Consider the following 23322-nt stretch of genomic DNA (forward strand, 5'->3'; position numbering starts at 1 on the left):
TCTCAATTAGCATTTATTGAGTAACTATGTGTCATGGGCTCTGGGCTAGAAAGGTTATATATATATATATATATATATATATATATATATATATGTAATGTTATATTATATTATATTATATTATATTATATTGTTGTTGTTCAATCTTTGTATGAACCCAGTGATGTTATTACTACATCTCTTCAGATGAAGAAACTAGACTCAGAGTAGTTTAAGACACTTCCCCAAGACTTGTCAAATAATATAATAAGTTAGGCATTAGGCCTGTTTTAAAAAAAAACCAAAACAGTTTTTTCCCACTGCACCATGTTTCATCCCTTCAGTGTTGGCCTCCTTGGTGAGATGCATGTATGTGCTGAACTCACCACTAACTCTCCCCTAAGCACATGGGTGGGCTTGGCCAACCCCCAGCTTGGCCTTGGCTGCCCTGCCTGTCCAGCTGAGCACATAGGGACTTTTTATTGGTTTGTTAGCAGGTCTGAGCTCTAACCCCCCTCCCCCCCTTTTCTCTGCCCTTTACATTCTCCTGCCTTTGACCCTCAGACTGAATATATTAGAGCTCCTTGAGCTATGTGCAAAGCTGGGATTGGGATCAAGGGACAAAGGAGGGCATTGACCTTGGCCTCAGGTTCATCCTAGGTGGGTGCTGCCACTGGTGATGTGGGTGACTTGTAAAGAAGTGAGCACTGCAGGTGGAGCTGGGCTGAGCTGATGATTGCCATTTAGTTACTTTGACCTTGGTCAGGACATTTAGTCCCGCTTTATGCCTCTGATTCCTTCTCTGTAATAAACAGGGGGTTAGCAATGTTTTTAGTGTTCCTTGTGTCTTTAACACCTTGTAATTTTTATCATAACGTTTATCTTCTCCCTTCTTTAAGCCTCTTCTCTCTAGTGATCCAATTTCCTTTCTCTCATTTCCCTACCCCACCCTTGGGGGTCTTGCAGATAAATTCAGCATCAGGCTGATAACCAGGTCTTCAGGCCAAATAGGTACTCCACACTGGTCCTTGGAGAAGGAATTCTTAGAGACCCGCCCACTGGCCAGACTCTGAGTTCTGACTAAGCCAGGCTGTGTTTTATTTGCCTTCTTGTCCCCACTCCCCAGCATAATAGGAGGGGTGGGCGGGGCACACGGAGCTGGAGGAGTGGCTCTGGAGGGTCTTGGACAGGGCACCCGCTCACAGGCTGTGAGGTGGAGGGACAAGTGTCTCTTCCCTGCAGTTGGCTGTGCCCCGCCTCCTCCTTCCTGCCCCGCCTGTTGAAGTGAGTCACAGGCCAGCGCACACCTGAGTCCGCCCTCCCGCCTGGCCCCTGGTTCAGGCTCTGGGCCCTGTGTCTGGTGTGGCCACACGTGTCGATCCTCCCAGGAAACTGGTAGGACCAGGCTGCCCCCACCCTCTGATGGGCAGATCAGCTGCTTTGAAGGCCAAGCTGGATGTGGCCTGGGCTCTGGGCCCCTCAGGAGGAGGTGAGTGGCCTGGCACTCTCCCTGCAGTCTCCCAGCAGCCCCGGTCCCCGGCCAGCGGGCAGGGGACTCATGTCCCTGTGTCTTCCCCAGGTGCAGGCCCCCTTGTGAGCAGCAGACCGGCCTGGTGGCTGGCAGCAGGACACCCGCGTCTGCATGCTGAGGAAGATGGGTGAGGCGGTGGCCAGAGTTGCGAGGAAGGTCAACGAGACGGTGGAGAGTGACTCTGACACCCTGGGTGAGTGAGGGCATGGCTTTCCAACCACAGAGCTCCCTGGAGGTTGTGTGCGAAGTCAGTTTGGAAGTGAAATAGAAGGAAAAGACGAAAGAGGCCACATCTGTGTGTGCCCCTCGTCGCGAGGAGCAGTTTCTTGGAACGTTAATAGCCGTTGCGTTTAGTGTGTGCGTATACTGGGTTCCTGCGTACGACTTGCTTTGGGTCATAGAGAGATTTGAAAAATACTGAATGAGCCAGACTCCCACCCGCCGGGAGCCTGCCTGCCTGCTCGGGGACTGCGGATGACTGAGTGTGTGTATGCCCTTGGGCCAGGCGGCAGTAGCTGGCACTGCCGAGTCTGCCCATGTCCCAGGCCTGTGCTGGTGCGTGAGGGTTGCCTTACTGACTTCACAGCCTCCCTGTGACGGATGATCCCTGTTAGGTGTGACTAGCGGGGGTCTTTGGGTGAGGAGGAGAAGAAGAGTCAAAGGCATAGGGGGCTTTCTTAGGTCACCCAGCTGGGAGGTCCCCCGTTCACTCCACTGTTTTACTTGAACTGTGTCATATATTTTTTGCTTTGAACTGGTCACAGCATAAATATCTGCTGAATTGACTCTCTTGCCATGTGCCAGGATGGGCAGAGGAGATAGATGTAGTACAGTTGAGTGTGTGTGTGTGTGTGTGTGTGTGTGTGTGTGTCTGTGTGTCTGTCTGTCTCACAAAGGAGCGTTTCCATGGAGGCTATCGCCTGGGCAAAGAACCAAAGACTGGAAAGGTAGAGCATTTATTCAAGTAGCTGTTGGTCAGAGTGTATCTGGAATGTATGCTTCTGGGGCAGGGGTGGTAGCCCAAGAAGGGGAGGGAAACTCAGCCTTCAAGATGAGTTGGCTGCCGACCGATTTGGCTCACTGGATAGAGCGTTGGTCTGCGGACTGAAAGGTCACAGGTTCGATTCTGGTCAAGGGCATGTATATTGGTTGTGGGCACATCCCTGGTAGGGGGTGTGCAGGAGGCAGCTGGTCAATGTTTCTCTCTCATCGATGTTTCTAGCTCTGTATCCCTCTCCCTTCCTCTCTGTAAAAAATCAATAAAATATATTTTAAAAAAAAGAAAAAAAGATGAGGTTGGCTGCCACCTCTTCCAGGAAGCCCTCAATCCTACCCTGTCCACCCCTTGCTCCCTTCCTCCTCTGTAACACCATTCAGTGTCCTTAGAGGGTAGTGATCCTGTGGTCTCCCCGCCAAGAGCCAGCACAGTGTCAGGCCCTTGGTCAGCACGTGGGCCTGTTTGCTGAATTGAACTAAGGTAAAAGGAGCATCTCCTCTATCAGCAAACAAATGTGAGGACTGTCCCTGATTTTGGGCGGGGGAGCTTTCCGCTGGTGAGTAAAGAAATTCTGGAACCCGGCGCTGGTCACTAATAATATGGTTGTACTCACCCTGGTGCTCAAGGTTCTTCATCACTGACGTGGTGGTTGAGAGCCAGGATTTGGGTCACTCAGGCCTGGATTTGAATCCACACTCTGCCACATAGCAGCCTGCTACCTCAGCAGTTACTTAACCTCCCTGAGCCTTGGTGTCTTCATCTGTAGAATGGGGTGTAATTGTGTCTTCCTCATCAAGGTGACTAGGAGTTACTGTAATGTCTGTAAGGCGCTTGGCATGTAGGTAGCTTGATAAGTGGCAGCTATTATTTTTCATCCCTAAGAGCTGGAGATAGAGGCCTAAGTCACCCCACCCCCACCCCCCACCGCCCAACACACCTCCTGGAGGTGTCAGCCAGTCAGGTCTTGTCTGAGAGTCTGCATTGATTGCCTCTCAGTGCAAATCGACAAATCTCTGCAGTGAATGACCTGCCCCTACTTTAAAATGCCATTGGGGGGTGGGGGGTGGAGGGCGGGGAACACATGTAGCTCAGCCTCCTCCAGATGTGTGAAGGGGGTAAGGTGGAGGTGGAGGAGAGGGGGAGAGCAGAATTCTGGCCTCCTGGGGAGGTGCTGTTTGAGAGGATTTCTTTCGGCAGCAGCAGCAAGGAGGCAGGTGCCCTAGGCAGAGGCAGGGCTGCACCATAGCTGGGGAGAGGCCACTGCACAGCTGTATCTGTGGCATGAGGGACGGCACTCCGCAGGTGGAGAGCCTGGAAGGCCATGTGGAGTCTAGGAGTCTAGATTTTAGTGTCTCTGGAGCAGAGATTGCAAACTCGGGTGCCTCTGCAGGCCACGTGGGGATTTCTGTGAACTGAAGGTTGGGCGTCTGCGTGGGGGAGTGTGCGAGTGACCAGGGCAGGGAGGGCTGTGACCGGCTCTTCTTCACTGCCCAGGGCCATGCCCACTGAGGAACCCAAGCGAGGCCTCTGCCTGCCCTGCCAGACCACTGCAGTATCTGGGATTGGAACCCTGCCTGTCTGGCACCAGAGCAGCGCCCTGTCCCCACCATGCTGCTCTGCGGTTGGGGCAGATGGGTGGGGATTACCAGGGTCATGAGCACAGTGACGCTACAGGTAACTTGGGGAAGGAATTAAACCCTAAGCCATAGCGGTTGGCTGGAGGTTGTGGCTGGAGCTCAAGACTTCCGTGTGTGGTGGAGGTGATGGGGTCTTTAAAGGTAGGGCTGGATGACAGGGGCCTTTTACCTCTTTGGTGCCAAGAGAAGAAGCAAAATATCAGACGAGGCCACTGTGGGCTCCTGCAGCCCTGACCCTTTGGCAAGTGAAACTCGTCAGCCCATGCAATCCGGGGACTCTAGGGCTTAAGTAGTAATCACCACCTACTGAGTACTTGCTGTGTGCAGGGTGCTGAGGGCTCTGCAGGGACATTTGCAATAGAACCCTGGGCCTGAGACTAGACCACCTCGGTGACAGTCAGAGAGCAGCAGGTGACACATGGCTTCATGCCTACCTACATTGGACAGACCACAGCTGGCCCTCATTCGGGGTGGAAGACCACAGCTGGCCCTCATTCGGGGTAGAAGATGCTGGGGGTTGACGTCCCGCAGGATATAGTTCTCATGTAAAATAGCAAACAGTCTGAAACCGCCTAAACAACCAGCACCACCACATTGCTTAAATAAATTTGGTTACAGTTGTGCCATGCAATGTATGTTGCCGTTCACAGTGCGTAACATTTCATCATAGGCTGCTTGAATAAAGAGTGGCAAATTCTCGTGTATAATGTGAATTGGAAAAAGAAAAAGAAAACAAGGCCGAAACCGGTTTGGCTCAGTGGATAGAGCGTAGGCCTGTGGACTGAGGGGTCCCAGGTTCGATTCCGGTCAAGGGCACGTCCCCAGTGGGGAGTGTGCAAGAGGCAGCTGATCGATGGTTCTCTTTCATAGATGTTTCTAACTCTCTATCCCTCTCTCTTCCTCTCTCTATAAAAAAAATCAATAAAATATATTTTAAAAAAAGAAAGAAAAAGAAAACAAGGATCTCAAACTCTCTAGAGTAAGATGCCAACTATGTTAAACGTGTGTATGTACATAGAAAAAAAAGTGGAAGGGTGTAAAACAAGCTGCAAATGTATGTTAGGAAAAGCTGTGCATTTCTGTGAATGTTCTGTGATGAGCATATTACCCTTGTCAGTAGAGAAGAGCAAGTTTTCAGGAAAGGACCGCCTGCCACTACAGAATGTGGAGGGAAGTAAAACACTTCCTTCCTAACAGAGGAGAGTGACTCCAGGAGTGGAACGGGCCCCCCTCCGCCCCTCCCTGCTCAGGCCTGGTGGGACGGAGCAGCCACAGGTGTCTCTCTGTAGAGACTAGGCTGGGAAGGGCTCGGTTACAGGCCGGCTCTCACCTTACTCACTGTGGTTTGTGGTTCGCAGCACTTGTGGGTGTGCCTTCCCAGCCAGGCCTGCTCCTCCTGTAACCTGAGCTTTGGATCCTAGCCCTTGTCGCTGCTTCAGGCCTCCTGATCCCCTAAGAAGTGGGCTTCTTTCCACCTGGCCCCGGGGCTGCCCCTCAGCTCGAATTGAACTGCTTTCGTCCAGCCCCTTCTCTCCTCCCCGCCAGCCTCATGGTGTAGACTCTTCCAACCAGCTGGCAGAGAGTCGAGGACTCTGCACCTCTCCTGAACCTGGCTCTCCTCTCTGACCACCCCTTGTCTCCCGGAGTCACAGAGACACCTTTCTCTTAGTCACGGTCTCACGTCTGTCTGGGCTTCCCTGGGTCCTCATACCCCCGAGGGATCTGACTGACCTTACCCTCCCCTCCCTGGCCAGTGGACTGGCAAGCCAGGCTGCTCTGCACCTGACTCTTGTGCAGGGGAGAGGCTGCCAGGTCTGCTGTGTGCTTTGGGGATGACTTAAAAAATGATCATTCCGCCGAAACCGGTTTGGCTCAGTGGATAGAACATTGGCCTGTGGACTGAAAGGTCTCAGGTTCGATTCTGGTCAAGGGCATGTACCTTGGTTGCGGGCACATCCACAGTAGGAAGTGTGCAGGAGGCAGCTGGTCAACGTTTCTTTCTCATCAATGTTTCTAGCTCTCTGTCCCTCTACCTTCCTCTCTGTAAAAAATCAATAAAATATATATTTATAAATAAATAAATAAATAAAATTAAAAATTATCATTTCTGCAGAGTGTGATTTGGAAAAGCCTGGGAGGTGCAGGCAGAGCAGCACAGCTGGCTGGAGAAGAGGCAGCTGCAGAGATGGGAGTGAGGAAGGACCACTTGGGGCTGGGGAGGAAAGGAGCCAGCACTTCTCTGGGGCCTGCTGCATGTCGGGTGTTGGGATGAGCTCAGATGTTTGATTTGTCGGTCCATCTTTTCTACAGTCTTCTGCAGGGCCTGGCCGGGTAGCTCAGTTGGTTAGTGTGTTGTTCCAATACACCAAGGTTGGGGGAGGGGGGTCCCCCCTCAGGGTACATTCAGGAAGCAACCAATGAATGCATAAATAAGTGGAATAACAAATCAATCAATCTCTCCCTTCCTCTATCTCTAAAATCAATAAATTATAATCTTTTGTACTTTCTGACTCTGAGGATTCATGTCTGTGTTTACTTCTAAAAAATGCTGAGCCATTAGCTCTTGGCATGTTGCTCTCCCATCCTTTAAGCCTCTTTTGCTTAGAATTCCTCTTGGCCTTTCCCATTCCGTGCCTCCATCACTGTGTCCTCCCTCTCTCCCCGACCCCCTCACCCCCTCTCTCCTATATGCTTTTGGTGTGGATTTCCCCAAATCATTGGAGGTACTTTATCAGTTTGGACTCACTCAGTCTTCACAACAATGCTGTGGCTCAGGTAATAAGATAGAGCGTCGGCCTGTGGACTGAAAGGTCCCAGGTTTGATTCCAGTCAAGGGCATGTACCTTAGTTGCAGGCACATCCCCAGTAGGAGGTATGCAGGAGGCAGCTGATCGATGTTTCTCTCTCATTGATGTTTCTAACTCTCTCTCCCTCTCCATTCCTCTCTGTAAAAAAAAAAAAAAAAAATCAATACAATATATATTTTTAAAAAACTACAAAACATCCCCATTTTACAGATGGAGAAGCTAAAAGCATGAAACTTTTTTTTCTCCACTGTTTCTACTAGTAAGTGTTTTTTGTTTTGTAGCGTGAGAGTATTTCACTTCTCTTTTATGTGTGGTGCTTTTGGTGTAGTATGTAGGAATCTAAACCAAGGTCACAGAGATTTCCTTCTAGCAGAATAATCTGGGTGTGGGCTAACTGCGGAGATCCACGGACCCCACTTTAACGTGGAATCTCGGAGGGCGAGCCTGGTGATCTCCATGTTGACACAAAACCTCTAAGATTCTTTCCTGCCTTGAATTTTGAGAAGCACTGGCTTACTACTAGTTATAAATTAGAACTTCCTCCTCTTGGTGGGGGCACTGATCGAGGAGGGGTATTGTCTGGGCAGGTATCTGTGTGTGTGTGTGTGTGTGTGTGTGTGTACACACGTGCGTGCGCATGTCTGAAAAAGAGAGAAATGAATATGAACATGGATATGATCTATCCCCAGGGAACTGAGCAGCAGGCTGGAGTTGTGAGAAAAATCAAGTGGGATACCAAGGCTAATGAGAGAAGGGGCATGTTGCCTCCTTTCCTGCCCCCACTTCCCCCCCACTTTAGCCAAGTACTTGTGTCCTTTTGTATGTGCCGGCAGAGGGCGCCCTGTCACCAGCCAGCTGGGACTGGGACTTGACCAGGCTGCTGCTGGGTGAGTGCCTGGGGCTGACAGGGCCTCCTGACGCTGCCCAGCTCACATCCTGTACTTACATTCCTGGCTGGCCCCCCGCCCCCCCCCCCCCCCCCCCCGGGGACCTGGCTTTGCAGCCCCTTTCTCAAATAAGGAGGCACTTCATATAGACTCATCAAAGTGACGCAGTACATTTCCTGGAGTCAGATGTTGTTTTTCAACACACACACTGGGCACCTGCTGTGTGTGTCCCAGTGGAGGACCCCATGGCCCAGGAGGGCCCAGTCTGGAAGGAAAGGCACTTGCACAGGACACACACACACACACATACACACACTCATATGCCCCCCACATCCGCCTGTGGGAGGTGGGCAGCCAGGAGCCTGGTGCTGGTAGGGGCGAGGGACATATGTTTTGCTGTAGTATCTCCCGGCCTGGGGGGTTCTGAGGGTCAGCCAGGCACAGTCTGGCTCTGCAGGCACGGAGGACGAAATAAGCTCCCAGAGCAGCCCTTAGCCAGGCCAGGGCTGCCCGTCTGTGCCCCTCTCACTGGGGAGGCAGGCTGGGAGGTGGCCGGTAGGGGAGGGGAACGGCTGTGGCCGCTGCAGAGCCCTGCTGCTCTCCCAGCTCTGCTTCCTGCACAAGGTGATGTGAGGGGGTGACTCGAAGCCACTGCCTGAAGTTCCATCTCTAGATGCAGTCTCTCTGGATTGGGGGTGTCCTCATCCGTAGCAATTGTAGAATAACCCAGTCTGCTTCCAGCAGAGTCCCATAACTATAGCTTTGGTGCCAGGTGAGAGGAAGCCTGGCCTCCTGCTGTGTACCCTTTGGGCCTCATCTTTGTGCTCCACTTAAGTAAAGTTTTTTTAAGTTTTTTTTAAAGTAAAAGTGCATGTTTTTAAAAGTATTCCTTCAAGTGCAAATGCATGGGCTGGAACCATAAAAGATTTTTTATCCCTATCCTAGAGCTTCCTTCAGTACTAAGCTACTCTCGTTCCCTCCACTGCCCCCTCTTTACCTGAGGCTTAGGGTCCAGATGCCCACTGAGTCCCATGCTGACCTGGGCACAGAGGCAGTGCCAGACGAGAATAAGGTGAAGGAGCGGGGCATGGAACCATCTGGGCAAAGGACAGCCCAGGCAAAAGTACCAGCAAGTACAGGGCCTCGTGGGACGCCAGCCACAGCTCAGTAATTCTCTCCTGTCACTCTCGCATCCTCGGTGGAAAGCACACAGGGCAAAATGACTTCTCGTGAGCGACTAAACCTAAAGCACGGGCCAGCTGGCACTCACAGATGGAGCTGCCATCATTGCTGTCACCCTTGTCATCCACCAGGGCCAAGTGACCACAGTGGGTGGGAGGCCTTGTGCTTCTCTGCCAGCAGTTCTCACACTGGCTGGTGTCAGCGCCGGACGCCTGGTTCACACACAGCCGCCTGGGCCCCGCCCAGAGCTTCTGATTCTGTAGGTGGGTCCTGAGAGTGTGCATTTCTAATACATTCCGGAGTGATGCTGACGCTCTGGGTCATGGGACCCCACTCTGAGAACCACTGAGCTGGACTAGCCCTTGCTACTGAGAGTGGTCCTGGAGGCTGCCTTGGAGAGATACAGGATCTCAGGCCCCCTCACAGACCTGCAGCATCACAGTCCTCACCTAGAAGGATCCCAAGGTGATAGTTACTGGGAAATTTGGGAAATATGGGCTAACTGACCTCCAGTCCCCTAACCCCGAGATTTCATGAAGAAAGGCATTTGTGAAAAAAGACATTCTGGTCGGGACGAGGTCACTTGGCCACAGATTCCTCCTTGGGAGGCTTGCTTCTCTCCAGACCATGGAGCCCAAAGTGCCTGCCAGCCCGAGTCCCTGGCACTTTCTTTCTATGACTTGGTTGACAGGAGCTCCACGACCCTTTCCACTTCCCCCTCCTGGGCCCTGTCACCAGGCTCACCTCTCGGCAGGGACTGAGCAGGGGACAGAGATCTGCATTTCTAAGAAACAACTTCAGCTTGGCCCAGCCCTCCTGACTTCCGGCAGAATGCTCTGTTTATTTGCGGATTTTTCTTTACTTGCCCTGGTTCTACCCACCAGTTACTTTTCATCAGGCGTTTGTTAGCATCAACACAATAACTTTTAATGGAGGGCCTGTGTGTTGAATCAGAAGCTTCTTTATTAGTACAGTGTACTCTCTTAATTAGAGGTTTTGGGAGATGCAGTATGACCATCTTGCAATAATAGTTATAATTATGAGGGTAATTATGCCTTGTGTTTGTCACAGAACCTTCCCCAAGCATCTCTGTTATCTACTGCAGCTCAGGTATCAGCATCTGGCAGCACTGGGGGAAGAAGGTGTGCTTGAGTCCAGCTGCTGTCCAGCTGTAGGTGTTGCCCCAGACCCGCTCATGCTACCCCAAGTAGCATGAAATGATTCCAGCACCAGAGTCATCTTGTCTGAGGACTCTCTGAGCAAGGTGGAGGCTGCAGGAAATTGGTGGAGAGGGCAGGGCTCAAAGGTCAAGTCCAGGAGGGATGAAAGTCCTCTGGGCCTTGGATCATGCCCTGCCCACACCTGGTGCCTTTCCTCTCTCCTCTCTGACCCTAGTCATTTCTCATTCATCAGCATCCAGCCTGAATCCAGGGTGACCAAGTGTCCTGAGTTTTCTGGGACTGAGGAGGTGTCTCCGGGATGCAGGACTTTCGGTGCTAAAATTGGGAACATCCTGGATAAACGGGGACAAATGGGTCACCCTCCTGGAATCTTTGCATTCAGATCCTTAGTACTCCACCATCTCACCAAAATGACCTTGGACAGTTGACCTATCAACTTGGGTTTTGTTCTCTTCCTGTGAAGGTAACGCATGGTTCTTATGGGAATTTAATGAGTTTATATATGAAAAGTGTCTAGTACTGTGCCTGGCACACAGGAATACTCAGTGACATTGGCTGTTGTTGTTTTATTGGGTTGAGTGAGACCTTTGAGATGACCTGGCCTCCATCTTGTTCAGGAATCCGCTCTGTGGTGACCCTGCTTGGTTGCACCCCATGGTGCAGCACTCACGGCCTCACACAGGAGCCTTTTCTTTGTGACTGGTGACCTAGTCCCTGTCCCGTCAGCTCTGAGGACCCATAGAGGATGGGACCCTCTTCTGGAAGACATCTCAGAGCTCTTCTCTTCCCTGGGCAGGGTGCCCCCTCAGTGGGACCTGGTCCCCAGCCACATCCTGACTGTATCCTCTGGAAGCAGTGCTATCTGCCCTTGTAGGTCCCAGGGCTCAGCAGTGAACTTGGCTCAGCTCAGGGGGCTTTTCTGCCCTGTAAACAGGTATTGTGGGGATAGATGGTACCATCCTCTGACTTAGACCTGGAGAGAGATGGTACCATCCTCTGACTTAGACTCGGAGAGAAATTTCCTGAGAACAAAAGGTGACTAGCTCATAAAGGAAGCTGAGGGGCCTCTTTCCCCAACATCACAGGCTCTGAACTGGAAAGGCTTATAGAAGTCTGAAGCCAAGGCTCTGGTACCCCATTGAAGGGCTTAGCAATGAAGACAGGCACCTGGGGCTGTTCTTCACGCAAGGGGCCGTATAGCAGAATGGTTAGGACCCCTGGCTTCCTGATCAGCCTAATCTGCATTCAAGTCTTGCTCCCTTCTTTTTAGCTGTATGACCTTGACCAAGTCACTTGGTTGCACTTTCCTGGAGAGTTCAGAGGGGATAATTCTCACAGCCTAGCACGTATGAATAGTACCTGTTACTCTTGATGGTTATTGCTGTTCTAGCCCCCCGAGGGACTGGACATGAAGCTGTTTTATTCTTGTGCACAGGTGGGAAGATGCCTGGGCAAGGCTGAGATTTGTTGCAGCATGTCTGGAGACTTGGCTGTCCATATTCTTGTCCCAGGGATCATGGAGAGCAGTGCTGGTCCAGAGATTGGAGTCCACGTGCTATGTTAGTGGCTGGTGCGATGGCCTGTAAGGCATGGTGTTTGTTTGCAGGAATCCTTGGGGGCCTTTGCCATCAATGGAAGCCAGACTGTTCTGAGTAGGAACTTTGCGGTGCACCCTTCCCCGCACATGTACACCAGCCTTGGGTAGGCAGTTCTGGGGTTAAATGATGGAGGGAACAGATGGCGTCCCCAATAACAGAAGAAAATCATAGAGAAGTCACAGGACACAATGTGGAACAGTGCCTGGCACACAGTAGGGTCTTGGTTCCTCTTTCACAATCTGCTGCTTGCCTTTATTATTATTATTTATTTTATTTTTTTTAAAGCATCCAGGTTGTTTGGTTTTGCATTCAGTTATTCTAACTGTATAAAATTATGTATTTTATACAGTTAGGTTTGTTGATCTGTTCCTTTGTGATTCTTCTATAGCTCCTAGTTATAGAAAGTCATCCTCACATAAGAGGTTGTATAAATGTTAAATTCTGTTTTGTTTTGTATTTTTTGCTTCGATTTAAAAAATATAGAGAGTGTAATTTGATGTAGAGTATGTTTTGATTTTTAGGTTATTGAGTGTCTTTCTTTTTTGTTTTCCAAAAATTGTTACTTGGTTGCCTATTCTACCATCAGTTATTAATCCTTTCCTGGTTTTTTTGTGAGACCTCCTTTAGCATTTATTAAATTATGACATATTATTTATGGACCAAATGGGCTATACATTTTATTTCTATGATATATTTCTCCTATGGCCCTCTTTTGAAATAATTGTAGCCTTGCAATATTGGTTACCATCGATCTTTTTTTCTTATAGAGTCATGCTTGCTCATTCCCCCAGTTGAAATTTAAAACCATTTCAGCCGGGACCGGTTTGGCTCAATGGATAGAGCATCAGCTTGGGGACTGAAGGGTCTCAGGTTCAATTCCGGTCAAGGGCATGTACCTTGGTTGCGGGCATATCCCCGGTAGGGGGTGTGCAGGAGGCAGCTGATCTATGACTCTCTCTCATCGATGTTTCTAACTCTCTATCTCTCTCCCTTCTTCTCTGTACAAAATCAATAAAAATATAAATAAATAAATAAATAAATAAATAAATAAATAAATAAGTAAGTAAAATAAAACCATTTCATAAATTAAAAACCAAAAAACATTTTAGGATTTGAGTAGGAATTACATTAAACAATCTATAAATCAGTTTCTTTAAAAATCAACATTATTGTTGAAACCGGTTTGGCTCAGTGGTAGAGCGTCGGTCTGTGGACTGAAAGGTCCCAGGTTCGATTCCGGTCAAGGGCATGTACCTTGGTTGCGGGCACATTCCCAGTAGGGGTTGTGCAAGAGGCAACTGATCGATGATTCTCTCTCATCAATATTTCTAACTCTCTATCCCTCTCTCTTCCTCTCTGTAAAAAAAATCAATAAAGTATATTTTAAAAAATCACATTATTTCAATATTTTGACTTGTTATCAATGAACATGTTATAGCTTCACGTACTAATCAATTTTAAAAACATTTTTTGTGAGCTGTTCTTAATATTATTCAGATCCATTTTTTCATTATTACCATCACTGTATATTTTATATTATTGTTGCTGTTCAGAATAAGATCCTTAAAAACTGTATTTTTATTGCTGGCATATAGAATATCATTGAGTTTTGCATGTTTATTTGGATCGGCCACTTTGCTGAAGTCTGTTTCATGTGCGTTGTCAGATGACTTTGGGTGTTTGAGGTTACACATTCATTGCAAATACACATCATAATAATCTTGTCTGTTTCCAGTGTTTCTGTTTTCTATTTCTTTGCACAGAACTCCTAAGACCATGTTAAGGGAGGCTGCTGGTGGAAGGCATCCTTTCTGGCTCTTTGTTTTAAAGGGACAGCTTTCCCTTGGTGTTGCTCCTAGCTTGTAGACCTGTCGCTTCCACCCAAGGGATATGATGTACAACCACCACAGCCACCCTCTGAGCCATTTGTGCTCTGGCACCAAGCACTAGGGACTCGTTGTTTGGAAGGGTTTGTTCTTTCTAGAGTCCCCAGCCTACCCCAAACTTGGAGCCCACAGAGCTGGTCCAGGTCCAGCCCTGATCGCCACTGAAAGCCTGGCTTCCTGGGATTGGGTCCCCGCTGCAGACTGCGCATCCTCTTCTGCCATCCTCACCTGCTGATATAGGAGCTGGTGGCTATGGCAGCAGGGCTGCGCTCACTTAGCCCCACCTGGACCAGAGGAGGCAGGAAGACACTTCTTCTCAGGATGCCCTACAGAGGACCCCTGTGGACCCTCAGTCATCTGGACTTCAGTCTTCACCCCACGTGCCCCTTTCTTTTCTCACCAGCTCAGGGAGGTCACCAATACCCTGCTCTGCTCCAAGCCTGCTACACCTCTGCTGGTACCATGCTCTGTGGTCTTCCCAATCCAGTGGGAAACAGAAAGAAAAAGGGGTCAGTACCATACAGGCTGACGAGGTTTCATTCACACACCAGAGACCAAGAGGCGGGAGCATCTAACTGTAGTGAGGGAGGGCTTCGTGAAGGAGGTGACATTTGAGCTGGTCTTGGAACAAGAGTAGAAATTCTATGAGGCAGATGAGGGAAAAGGGCTTCTAGTCTGACTGTTTCTACAGGCTTTGCATTATGGTTGTTGTTCACAAGCGGATCTTTATAAACTTTCTTTTCTTGTTGGTATATAGGAATGTTGTTGATTTCTGTGTATTTAATTTGGAACAATCTTCAAAGGCTTAGAGGCCTGGGGGAAGCCTGGTCTCTCTGGGAAAAAAACAGGAGTTTGCTGAGAGGGAGATGGGGCAGTGTTTTCTGAGTTGGTGAGTGAGTGCTCCTGGGGTTCAGGGGTCAGGAGGGGGTCACCAGTAATGGGGGCACTTAGGGAAGGAGAAACAACATCTGTAGCATTACCTCTGCCCGGCACTTGGTTAGTACATTTAGTACTTTGTATTATATTTGCTTTTCCTGGCAGCCTTGCTAGGTGGATAATGATACCCCCACTGTACAGATGAAGAAACTGAGGCCCAGGGCACTTACCTGACTTAGATGAACCTCATCTCTTAGCCTTCATACTTTCAGTGTCTCCCTGCTGCCATATCTATAAAACATTTTATTGACATATAATTCATATACCCTACAATTCAGCCATTTAAAGTACACAGTTTAGTGGGTTTTAGTATATTCATAGATTTGCGCAGCTATCACCACAATCAAATTTTAGAACATTTGCTTACCTTCACCAAAGAAACCTTCACCGCTTCATCTCCATCTCACAATCCTTCAATGCCCCCTTGCCTTATGTAAGCACTAATTTACTTTCTGCCTCTATATACTTGGCTATTCTGTACATTTTGGACATTTCATATAAATGGTCTCATACAGTATATGGTTCTTTGTGACTGACCTATTTCACTTAGCATAATGTTTTCAAGGTCCTTTGATATTGTAGCATATACTGGTACTTCATTTCTTTCTTCTTCTTTTTTTTAAAATATATTTTATTGATTTTTTAGAGAGAGGAACAGAGAGGGATAGAGAGTTAGAAACATCGATGAGAGAGAAACATCGACCAGCTGCCTCCTGCACACCTCCTATTGGGGATGTGCCCACAACCAAGGTACATGCCCTTGACCGGAATCGAACCTGGGACCTGTCAGTCCGCAGGCCAACGCTCTATCCAAAGTACTGGTTTCGGTGGTACTTCATTTCTTTTTATTGCTAAACTTATTCCTTTTTATGGAGATACCACATTTTGCTTATCCATTCAGCATTTGATGGACTTCTGGGCTGTTTCTATGTTTTGGCTGTTATGAATACTAGAGGCCCGATGATGAAAATTCATGCACTGGAGGGGGTTAGGGGTCCCTCAGCCTGGCCTATCCCTTCTTATAATCTGGGAGCCCTCAGGGGTGGGAGGCGACCTGGCGATCAGGGGAAGGTGACGCCACCATCACATCTCTGCTGCTGCCACTGCCAGCAGTGCAAGCCTCAGCCGGTCCTGGTTACCTGAGCCTTGGGCGGCCCTGGGCGGCTGGGCAGCTACCATCTGAGCTTGCCTGCACCTTGAGCCTAGGTGGCTGAGGGGCTGAGGAGACTGGGGTATTCTGAAGGCAGGCACACGGCACAGCTGAACCCGCATGGGGATGGGCCCAGCTGTGCTGTGTGCCTGATGCCCTGGAGAGGCTGAGGGGACCCTGTGGCTGTGGACATCACCATATTTGTGAAGGCATCACAATCAATTAGCATATTCCCCCTTTATCCTTAGATGGGATAGGATGCTGCTATGCGCATCCATGTGTAATGTGTTTTTTGTGGACACCTGGTTCCATTTCTCTTGGGTGTACACGACAAGTGGAATTGCTGGCCATAGGTAATTCTTGAGGAACTGCCAGCGAGCCTGCACACAGCTTCCTTGCTGCCTCTTGTACAGGCTTTCTTACCGTCAGAATGACAGGACTGGGAAGGTCACTGTCTGTGTGAATCCTTTTACAAGAAGTAGACTGTTACCAAGTACTCATAAGACTGCAGCTTCACTGTGGAGTCTTTGACGGTTCCTCAGGGACTTGTGAGCTTGGAAGGGCCTCAAGGGCATTACCACAAATGCTGGTTGTCACTGCGCTGGCAGAACCCTGCCTTCCACATCCTGGCTAGTAGGCTGTGGTAATGGAGAGGGTGTGAGGGAGGGAAAGTGGGATTAAGGTGATGAAGTCTCCTAGAAGAGAGAGCAGGGTTTCAAGCCTGGCATAGGGGGGACAGATGGGAGAGCAAGGAGGCTGGGAGGGGAGACCGGGTCGGGTCCACATGGTTTGGGGCAAGTCCTCGGGCAGCTGTGGCTGCTGACTCTGGTCTGTCTCTGTTCTTTGGCTGCAGATCTGGCTGAGTGCAAGCTGGTTTCTTTCCCCATCGGCATCTACAAGGTCTTGCGGAATGTCACCGACCAGATTCACCTCATCACGCTGGCCAACAACGAGCTCAAGTCCCTCACCAGCAAGTTCATGACCACATTCTGTCAGCTTCAAGGTAGGCCCTGGTCAGCTCAGCTCAGAGTGGGGCATGGCCAGCCCTCGGCCCCAAGCTCTGACACTCTTGGGAGGGTAACAAGGGCCAGCCCCGTCAGCGGGACTTGGGAAGTCATTGCCACGGGGAGGCTTTGAGGATGGACCTGTGTCCTTCCTGAAGCTTAGAAACCTCTCTCACGTCTGCCTAGCTGGCCGTGAATCCGATTGGCTAATGGTCGAGGTGTGGGTCCTGGAGTGATTCTCTTATTCTGAACAGACCAGCGGGGTATTTGGGGTCTTGAGACCCAGACGTATTTCTTGGTAGACTTGAGCAAGCCCCGTCTGGTCCCCCAATCCGGCATTGTTCTCCTGTGCTGCTCTCTCAGTCCAGGAGTGCAGATTCCAGAATGTTGGTGTTTCCTCTGCTGGGCACACACAGAGCAAGTGGACGTGGGTGGGGGGTTTGGAGGGGCTTGGCAGGGAGATGGGCAGGAGGCCAGCAGGTGGGTGTTATTGATTCTTTTGAAATGGCTTCTCCAGAGGGACAGCAGGGTGCAGGTGCCACTGCAGTGTCCCCCTCTCCACAGAGCAGTCCCTCCATCCTTCTGCAGGAGTCCCGGGCCACTCAGCCGGCCTGGGATGGAGCTGCGACCTGGGCACATGGCATGTGCTTTCTAAGTGGTGGAGCAGGAGAGCTGGGGAGAGCACAAGAGGCATGACCCTCCTGTCTTCTAGAATTCTCTATCTGCTAGAAGCATGGGAAGGATCTAAGAGCCTGTGTAGAGAAACAAGTTTGTAAAATGGAAACTGGGGAACAGAGGGACTCGAGCAAGTGTATCTCATACAGCTGATTTTAGACTTCCTAGGGAAACCACAGGAGGGAGCCACAGGCAGGACCTGGAAAGACCACCAGCGAGGTGCAGACACAGGGGCAAGACAGTGGGCTTGGTCTGTGCAGTTGTTTCTGAGTGAAGCTCACAGGGCTCGTATCCTAATATGTAAAGAACCAGGGTCCATCACAACCTAAACGTCTGGACAGATGACCAAACACCAGGCTAGGATCCCAGCCAGCTCAGTGGAAATCGATCCTGGGTCCTGAGTCCTGGGTCCCGGCCGCCCGCGGCACAGCAGTGGGAGGGAGCTGTGGGCCCCGGCTGTGGGAACAGAGCCATGCTGCTATTAGTCTGGCCTTTTGGTCCCTCCCCCCACCCGCAGGCTCTCAGGAACCAGAGCCATGCTGCAATCTGGGAATCTTGGTCCTTTCTCCCGCCCACAGGCTCCAGAGAACCGGAGCATTGCTACAATCGGACTGGCCTCTTGGTCTCCCCACCCCCACCCCAGCCCACAGGCCCAGGGAACCAGAGCCATGCTGTGATGGGACTGGACCCTCCCCGAGGGGTCCCGGATTGTGAGAGTATGCAGGCTGGGCTGAGAGATCTCCCCGAGTGCATGAATTTTCGTGCACTGGGCCTCTAGTTTTTACATAAAATAAAAGCGATCAAACACTAGATTTAGCCTGAGGGTCACTGGTTGGAGAATCCCCCATAAATATTAGAGCTGTTTCTATCCCCCTCCTTTCAGGGGTGGCGAAGGAAGATCAGGGAGAGAAAGGATGTGCCTGGGCTCTCAGAGCAGTACACCCTGGTTGCCCACCTCGCAGGCCAGGTGCCTCTCCTGGACATCTGCATGAGCTCACTGGTCCTCCAGAGCTGTCTCCAGCCCATTGGAATGGATGTTTGTTTTCCAGAGGGAGATGGAATGATGGACCATGGATGCTGGGGGTTGTGAGAGGAATTCATTTGTACTTTTTCCTCCATTCATCTTGCCCTGTGCTCCTGCTGCATTCCAGACCTGTGGGAGGCTCAGAACAAAGGCCACCAGAGCAGGTCTCCCAGTGAAGGGGGACCACGACGGGTGTCAGAGAAATGTGCTTAGAGCCCACGCACTCGTGTCTCGGCCCTGGAAATACAGTCATTACAATACCCTTTGGGTCAGAAGTCTGTTGAAGGGTACAGTTTGAACTCCCTCCTGTGCTGGCTGCTGCTCCTGATGCCCCCACACGCCTCGGATTACCGAGGATGGCTGTGTGCCCAGCAGGAAGGGGCTGGAGCCGAGGACCAACCTGGCTCCCACAGAGATAGCTCTGAGCCCCAGCCTTTGCCGTAGCTCCTCTTTCACATACGAAAACCCTCACATCTTATGTGTGAAGAGGAGGCTTGAATAAGATTTTCTGGGCTCCTCAGAGCCTGCCAGTGTCCTGACAAAGGAGGGGGCTGCTTGGATGTTGAGGAAAGAGCCTCTGTGAACTCCCTGCCGCCAAGTTGTCTCCTGAGAGCACCCTGGGGACTGTCTTATGCTGGGCTCATGGCCCTCAGAGCAAAGTCTTATTATTTATTGATTTGCTTATTTGCATTTATTAGCCTGCTTGTTTATTTATCTGTGTATCTGCTTGTTTATTTATTTATCCTCATCCATTGATTTTTTTTTTTTTTAGAGAGAGAGTGGAAGGGAGTGAGAGAGAGAGAGCGAGAGCGAGAGAGAGAGAGAGAGAGAGAGAGAGAGAGAGAAAGAAACATTAACGTGAAAGAGGCACATTGATTGGGGTTTGGAAATCAAATCTGCTACCCAAGTATGTGCTCTTGACCAGGAATCAAACTGGTGACTCTTCAGTGCACAGGCCAATGCTCTATCCACTGAGCAACACCAGCCAGGGCAGAGCAAGGTCATCTTTAAATGATTCCATCCCCTTTATGTCCTTCCCTCATTTTATGACAAGAAAATGCAAGAAAGACCTGGGAAGGACAGTGGCAGAAATGGAAAAGTTGAGTTTTAGAGAGAGTGAAGGAGGGAGGGGGGAGAGAGGAACTCCACTGGTTTCCCCCTGCACATGGCCCAACCGGGAATCAAACCCACAACCCAAGAATGTGCTCTGATCAGGAACCGAAGCCACCACCTTTTGGTGGAGGGGAGGGAAAGCTTTCCAGCGGAGGAAGGGAAGGCTTCGGGTGAGCCCTGATTGGAGGCCATTGACCTGGGGACCCTGGAGGCAGGCCTGCTAGCCTGGGGCATCCTGTGTGATTGGTTAGGGTGTGTATTTGGCTTTCTCTGCTTGGTGCTAAGTTGGAAGTGGGGACAAAAGTTAAGGAAACTGTTAGCAATCAAGTCCTGGCCGTTGGGTCCAGTTGTTACAGAGGTGTTGTTTGGTTTCTAGGATTGTTCATAAGGAGAGCAGCCTGACTTCCCACAAGTCTGACTTTCGGCAGACAGCTCCCTGAGCTGTCACTGTGGGGATGGGTTAGTTTCCTGGGCAGGTGGTGGGTCAGAGTTCTGTTCTTCTAGTTGGCCTGGCCATTGCCTGTGTGTACATTCCGTTTCTCACAGCCTGTCTTTCAGTGAACTTCAGCAGTTCCTCAGGAGCGCCTGTTCTGCGCCCGGCCGTGGGCATGAACGGGTGAGGAATAGCAGGAGAGCCCACGTTCAATGGGTACACGCTGAGGGTTTTACGTATGTTATCTCATCCAGCCCTCGTAGCACCCGGTATTTGAGAAGGCTAAGAAAACTGAGACCTAGGTTTGCTTGCTCGGACCCAGCCCCGGACAGGGGCGCAGCTTCACCATGGAGGAGGCAGACCGAATCCTCATCCACGCCCTGCGCCAGGCCGGCGCGGCAGTTCCTCCGGAAGTGCAAACCCTGCGAGCCTTCACCCCTGAGCTGGCTGTAGAAGCCGTTGTCTGCTGCCTGCGTGTGGTCAGTCCTGCCGTGGGCTCCCGCCTCAGCCCCCTGCTGCCTCTCGCCATGTCTGCCCGTTTCCACCTGGCCGTGAGCCTGGCTCAGGCCTGCAGGGACCTGGGCTATCCTTCGGGTCTTGGCTATCAGAACTTCCTCTATCCCAGTGAGCCCGACCTCCGGGACCTGCTTCTCTTCTTGGCTGAGCGTCTACCTGCCGATGCCTCCGAGGACGCAGACCAGCCTGCGGGTGACTCAGCGATCCTCCTCCGGGCCATCGGGAGCCAAATCCGGGACCAGCTGGCCCTGCCCTGGGTTCCACCCCTTCTTCGCACCCGTAAGCTGCAGCACCTCCAGGGCTCGGCCCCCCGGAATCCTTTCCATGCCAGTAAGCTGGTCGTGCCTGAATTGAGTTCCACAGGAGAGCCCCGGGAGTTCCAGGCAAGTTCCCTGCTACTGCCAGCCCCCACGCAGGTGCCTCGGCCTGCCGGGAGAGTGGCCTCACTCCTCGAATGCCATGCCATCCAGCTCTGCCAGCACACAGCCCGGGACCACCCTGGGGACAAGGACTGGGTCCATCGGGCATCCTGCCTCCCCACGCAGGAAGAGAGGCGGGCTCAGCTGCAGCGGCTGCAGAAGCACCTGGCTGAGCATCTGCGTCAGGCCTGGGGCCAGCTGGGGCCGTCCCCACAAACCCAAGACTTGGGAGAGCTGCTGCAAGCCTGGGGTGCTGGGACCATGACTGGTGCGCCCAAGGGCTCCCGCTTCACACATTCAGAGAAGTTCACCTTCCATCGGGAGCCTGAGGCCCAGGTGGCCCAGTCGGATGTGCCAGCCACCTCCCGGTGGCCTGAACCAGACACGTGGGCAGCTCAGGAGCAGGAGCTGGAGGCTCTTCGGGAGCTGCTGAATGGAATGAACCATAACATTGAAGAGGTTGAAGCCAACATGAAGACGCTGGGAATCGGCCTGGTGCAGATGGAGACCTGGTGTCGGCAGACGGAGCTCAGCACAGCCGAGAGGGAGCAGGTCCTGCACATGAAGCGCCGGGCAGTGCAGCTGCTGCCAGATGGGGCTGCCAACCTTGCCAAGCTACAGCTCGTGGTACAGAGTAGTGCCCAGCGGGTCGTCCACTTGGCGGGCCAGTGGGAAAAGCACCGGGCCCCACTCCTTGCTGAGTACCGCCACCTCCGAGAGCTCCAGGTTTGCAGAGAGCTGGAATCCTCTCGACGGCTGGCAGAGATCCAGGAGCTGCACCGGAGTGTTGGGGCCGCTGCTGAGGAGGCCCGCAAGAAGGAGGAGATCTATAAGCAGCTGGTGTCCGAGCTGGAGACCCTGCCCGGAGATGTGTCCCGGCTGGCCTATACCCAGCGCATCCTGGAGATTGTGGGTAACATCCAGAAGCAGAAGGAAGACATCACTAAGGTCTTGTCTGACACAAAGCAGCTTCAGAAGGAAGTCCACTCCCTGTCTGGGAAGCTGGACCAGACATTTATGGTGACTGATGAGCTTGTGTTCAAGGATGCCAAGAAGGACGATGCTGTGCGGAAGGCCTACAAGTACCTCGCTGCCTCGCATGAGAACTGCAGCCAGCTCCTCCAGACCATCGAGGACGTGGGTACCCTCCTGCGGGAGGTCCGAGACCTGGAGGAGCTGATCGAGACTGAGATGGGCAAGAAGACCCTCAGCAACCTGGAGAAGATCCAAGAGGACTACCGGGCCCTTCGCCAGGAGAACGCAGGCCTCCAGGGGCAGCTCCATGAGACCTGAGGGGCCCCCTCAGAGGTCTCCCCCACCCCTGGCATCGGCAGGGCTTTGAAGTGTTGGAGGCGATGGCCAAGCACTTGCCCTAGCTGTTCCCCTGGGCTTGCTGTCCAGTCCCTCCTGCTGGGGTGACTCCTGTCCACCTGACCCCAATCCTTACCTGGGGTGAACGGCCAGAGACTGGGAGCTTAGCTGAGGTTTACTGGGGGTTGGGGCCTTAGATCCCAAATAAATGAGGGTCTCTGTCAAAAAGAAAGAAAACTGAGACCTCGAGCTGGTCCTCGAGGAGCTCCTGGTCTCTCAGAGGTGTCGGGTGTGTCAGCAGACAGCCACCTTACTGTGTGAGGGGTGACGCAGCAGACGGTTGCTCAGCCCCATGTCCTTCCCCCACTTCCTGCTTTGCTTCCGCCCACTGCGTTACTTTTCTCTGGCTGCTGGCACTTAGCAGATGGAAGGGGATAGAAGGGATACAGGCCTGGGAAAGTGAGGAGGACATTGAAGTTTGCCATAGGCAGTTGGGCTCTGACGTCTTGATTTTAGTCTGGGATCAGGCAGATCTGCTCTGATGGGTTCTCTCAGCACAGCCCCCCACTGAGATAGCAGGTCTAGGAGAGTCCATCTCACTGAGTTATCCACAGGGCTATCCATCTCACTGAGTTATCCACAGGACTGTCCATCTCACTGAGTTATCCACAGGGCTATCCATCTCACTGAGTTATCCACAGGGCTATCCATCTCACTGAGTTATCCAGTTGCCTACAACCAAGAGTCCCTACCTGATGCTGAGGCGGTGGTAAGGCTGTGACTTTCTGCACCGGTTTTTGCTGTCAGCCCACAAGGGCATCTGGAGTTACCTGGCTGAGCTCAGTGGGGAAAAGGCCACTGTTCGTGACCCCTGCATGTGTGCTTGCAGACAGGGGTTCAGCCCTCCCTCGCAGAGAATTAGAAGAACCCAAGTGCCATGGCCTTCAGCATACTTTGGGTAGAATCCCAGAGATGGGACTACCAAGGCCAGCGGGCGAGAGCATTTTAAGAGAGCGTGGTGTACACCATGAAGTCATCGGGCACGGCCTGACCCTG

General features: G+C 51.5%; 3 protein-coding genes across 11 annotated transcripts in view; all 3 read left to right on the plus strand.

The window, feature by feature from the left end:
* SAR1A (secretion associated Ras related GTPase 1A) overlaps positions 1-23322 on the plus strand; it is a 197743-nt gene that overhangs the window by 57643 nt on the left and 116778 nt on the right. The gene's annotated exons all lie outside the window — the stretch shown is intronic.
* Positions 1-23322, plus strand: part of LRRC20 (leucine rich repeat containing 20) — a 60434-nt gene that overhangs the window by 23003 nt on the left and 14109 nt on the right. For 5 of the 9 annotated variants that reach the window (XR_014796779.1, XR_014796780.1, XM_084903719.1 and 2 more), the window contains exons 2-3: positions 1559-1703; positions 16625-16774. Coding sequence is in view for 5 of the 9 variants with exons in the window: in XM_084903719.1 (XP_084759845.1) it covers positions 1622-1703; positions 16625-16774 (232 nt within the window). In the remaining 4 variants the exon portion in view is untranslated. Of the gene's footprint in view, positions 1-790; positions 1469-1558; positions 1704-16624; positions 16775-23322 lie in introns of those variants that run through there. The other 4 variants (XR_014796778.1, XM_084903722.1, XR_014796781.1 and 1 more) reach the window with 3 other exon arrangements.
* On the plus strand, positions 16633-22955 carry LOC311632351 (coiled-coil domain-containing protein 22-like). The gene is made up of 2 exons (XM_084903702.1): positions 16633-16774; positions 20275-22955. The coding sequence occupies exon 2, from the start codon at positions 20368-20370 to the stop codon at positions 22246-22248; it is 1881 nt and encodes a 626-aa protein (XP_084759828.1). The 5' UTR covers positions 16633-16774; positions 20275-20367; the 3' UTR covers positions 22249-22955.

This window comes from Pipistrellus hanaki, assembly GCF_964339955.1.
Source record: "Pipistrellus hanaki genome assembly, chromosome: 14".
NCBI lineage: Eukaryota > Metazoa > Chordata > Mammalia > Chiroptera > Vespertilionidae > Pipistrellus > Pipistrellus hanaki.

Bases quoted from the DNA above. Each gene is read 5' to 3' on its own strand.
- LOC311632351 (XM_084903702.1), top strand. From the start codon at position 20,368: ATGGAGGAGGCAGACCGAATCCTCATCCACGCCCTGCGCCAGGCCGGC.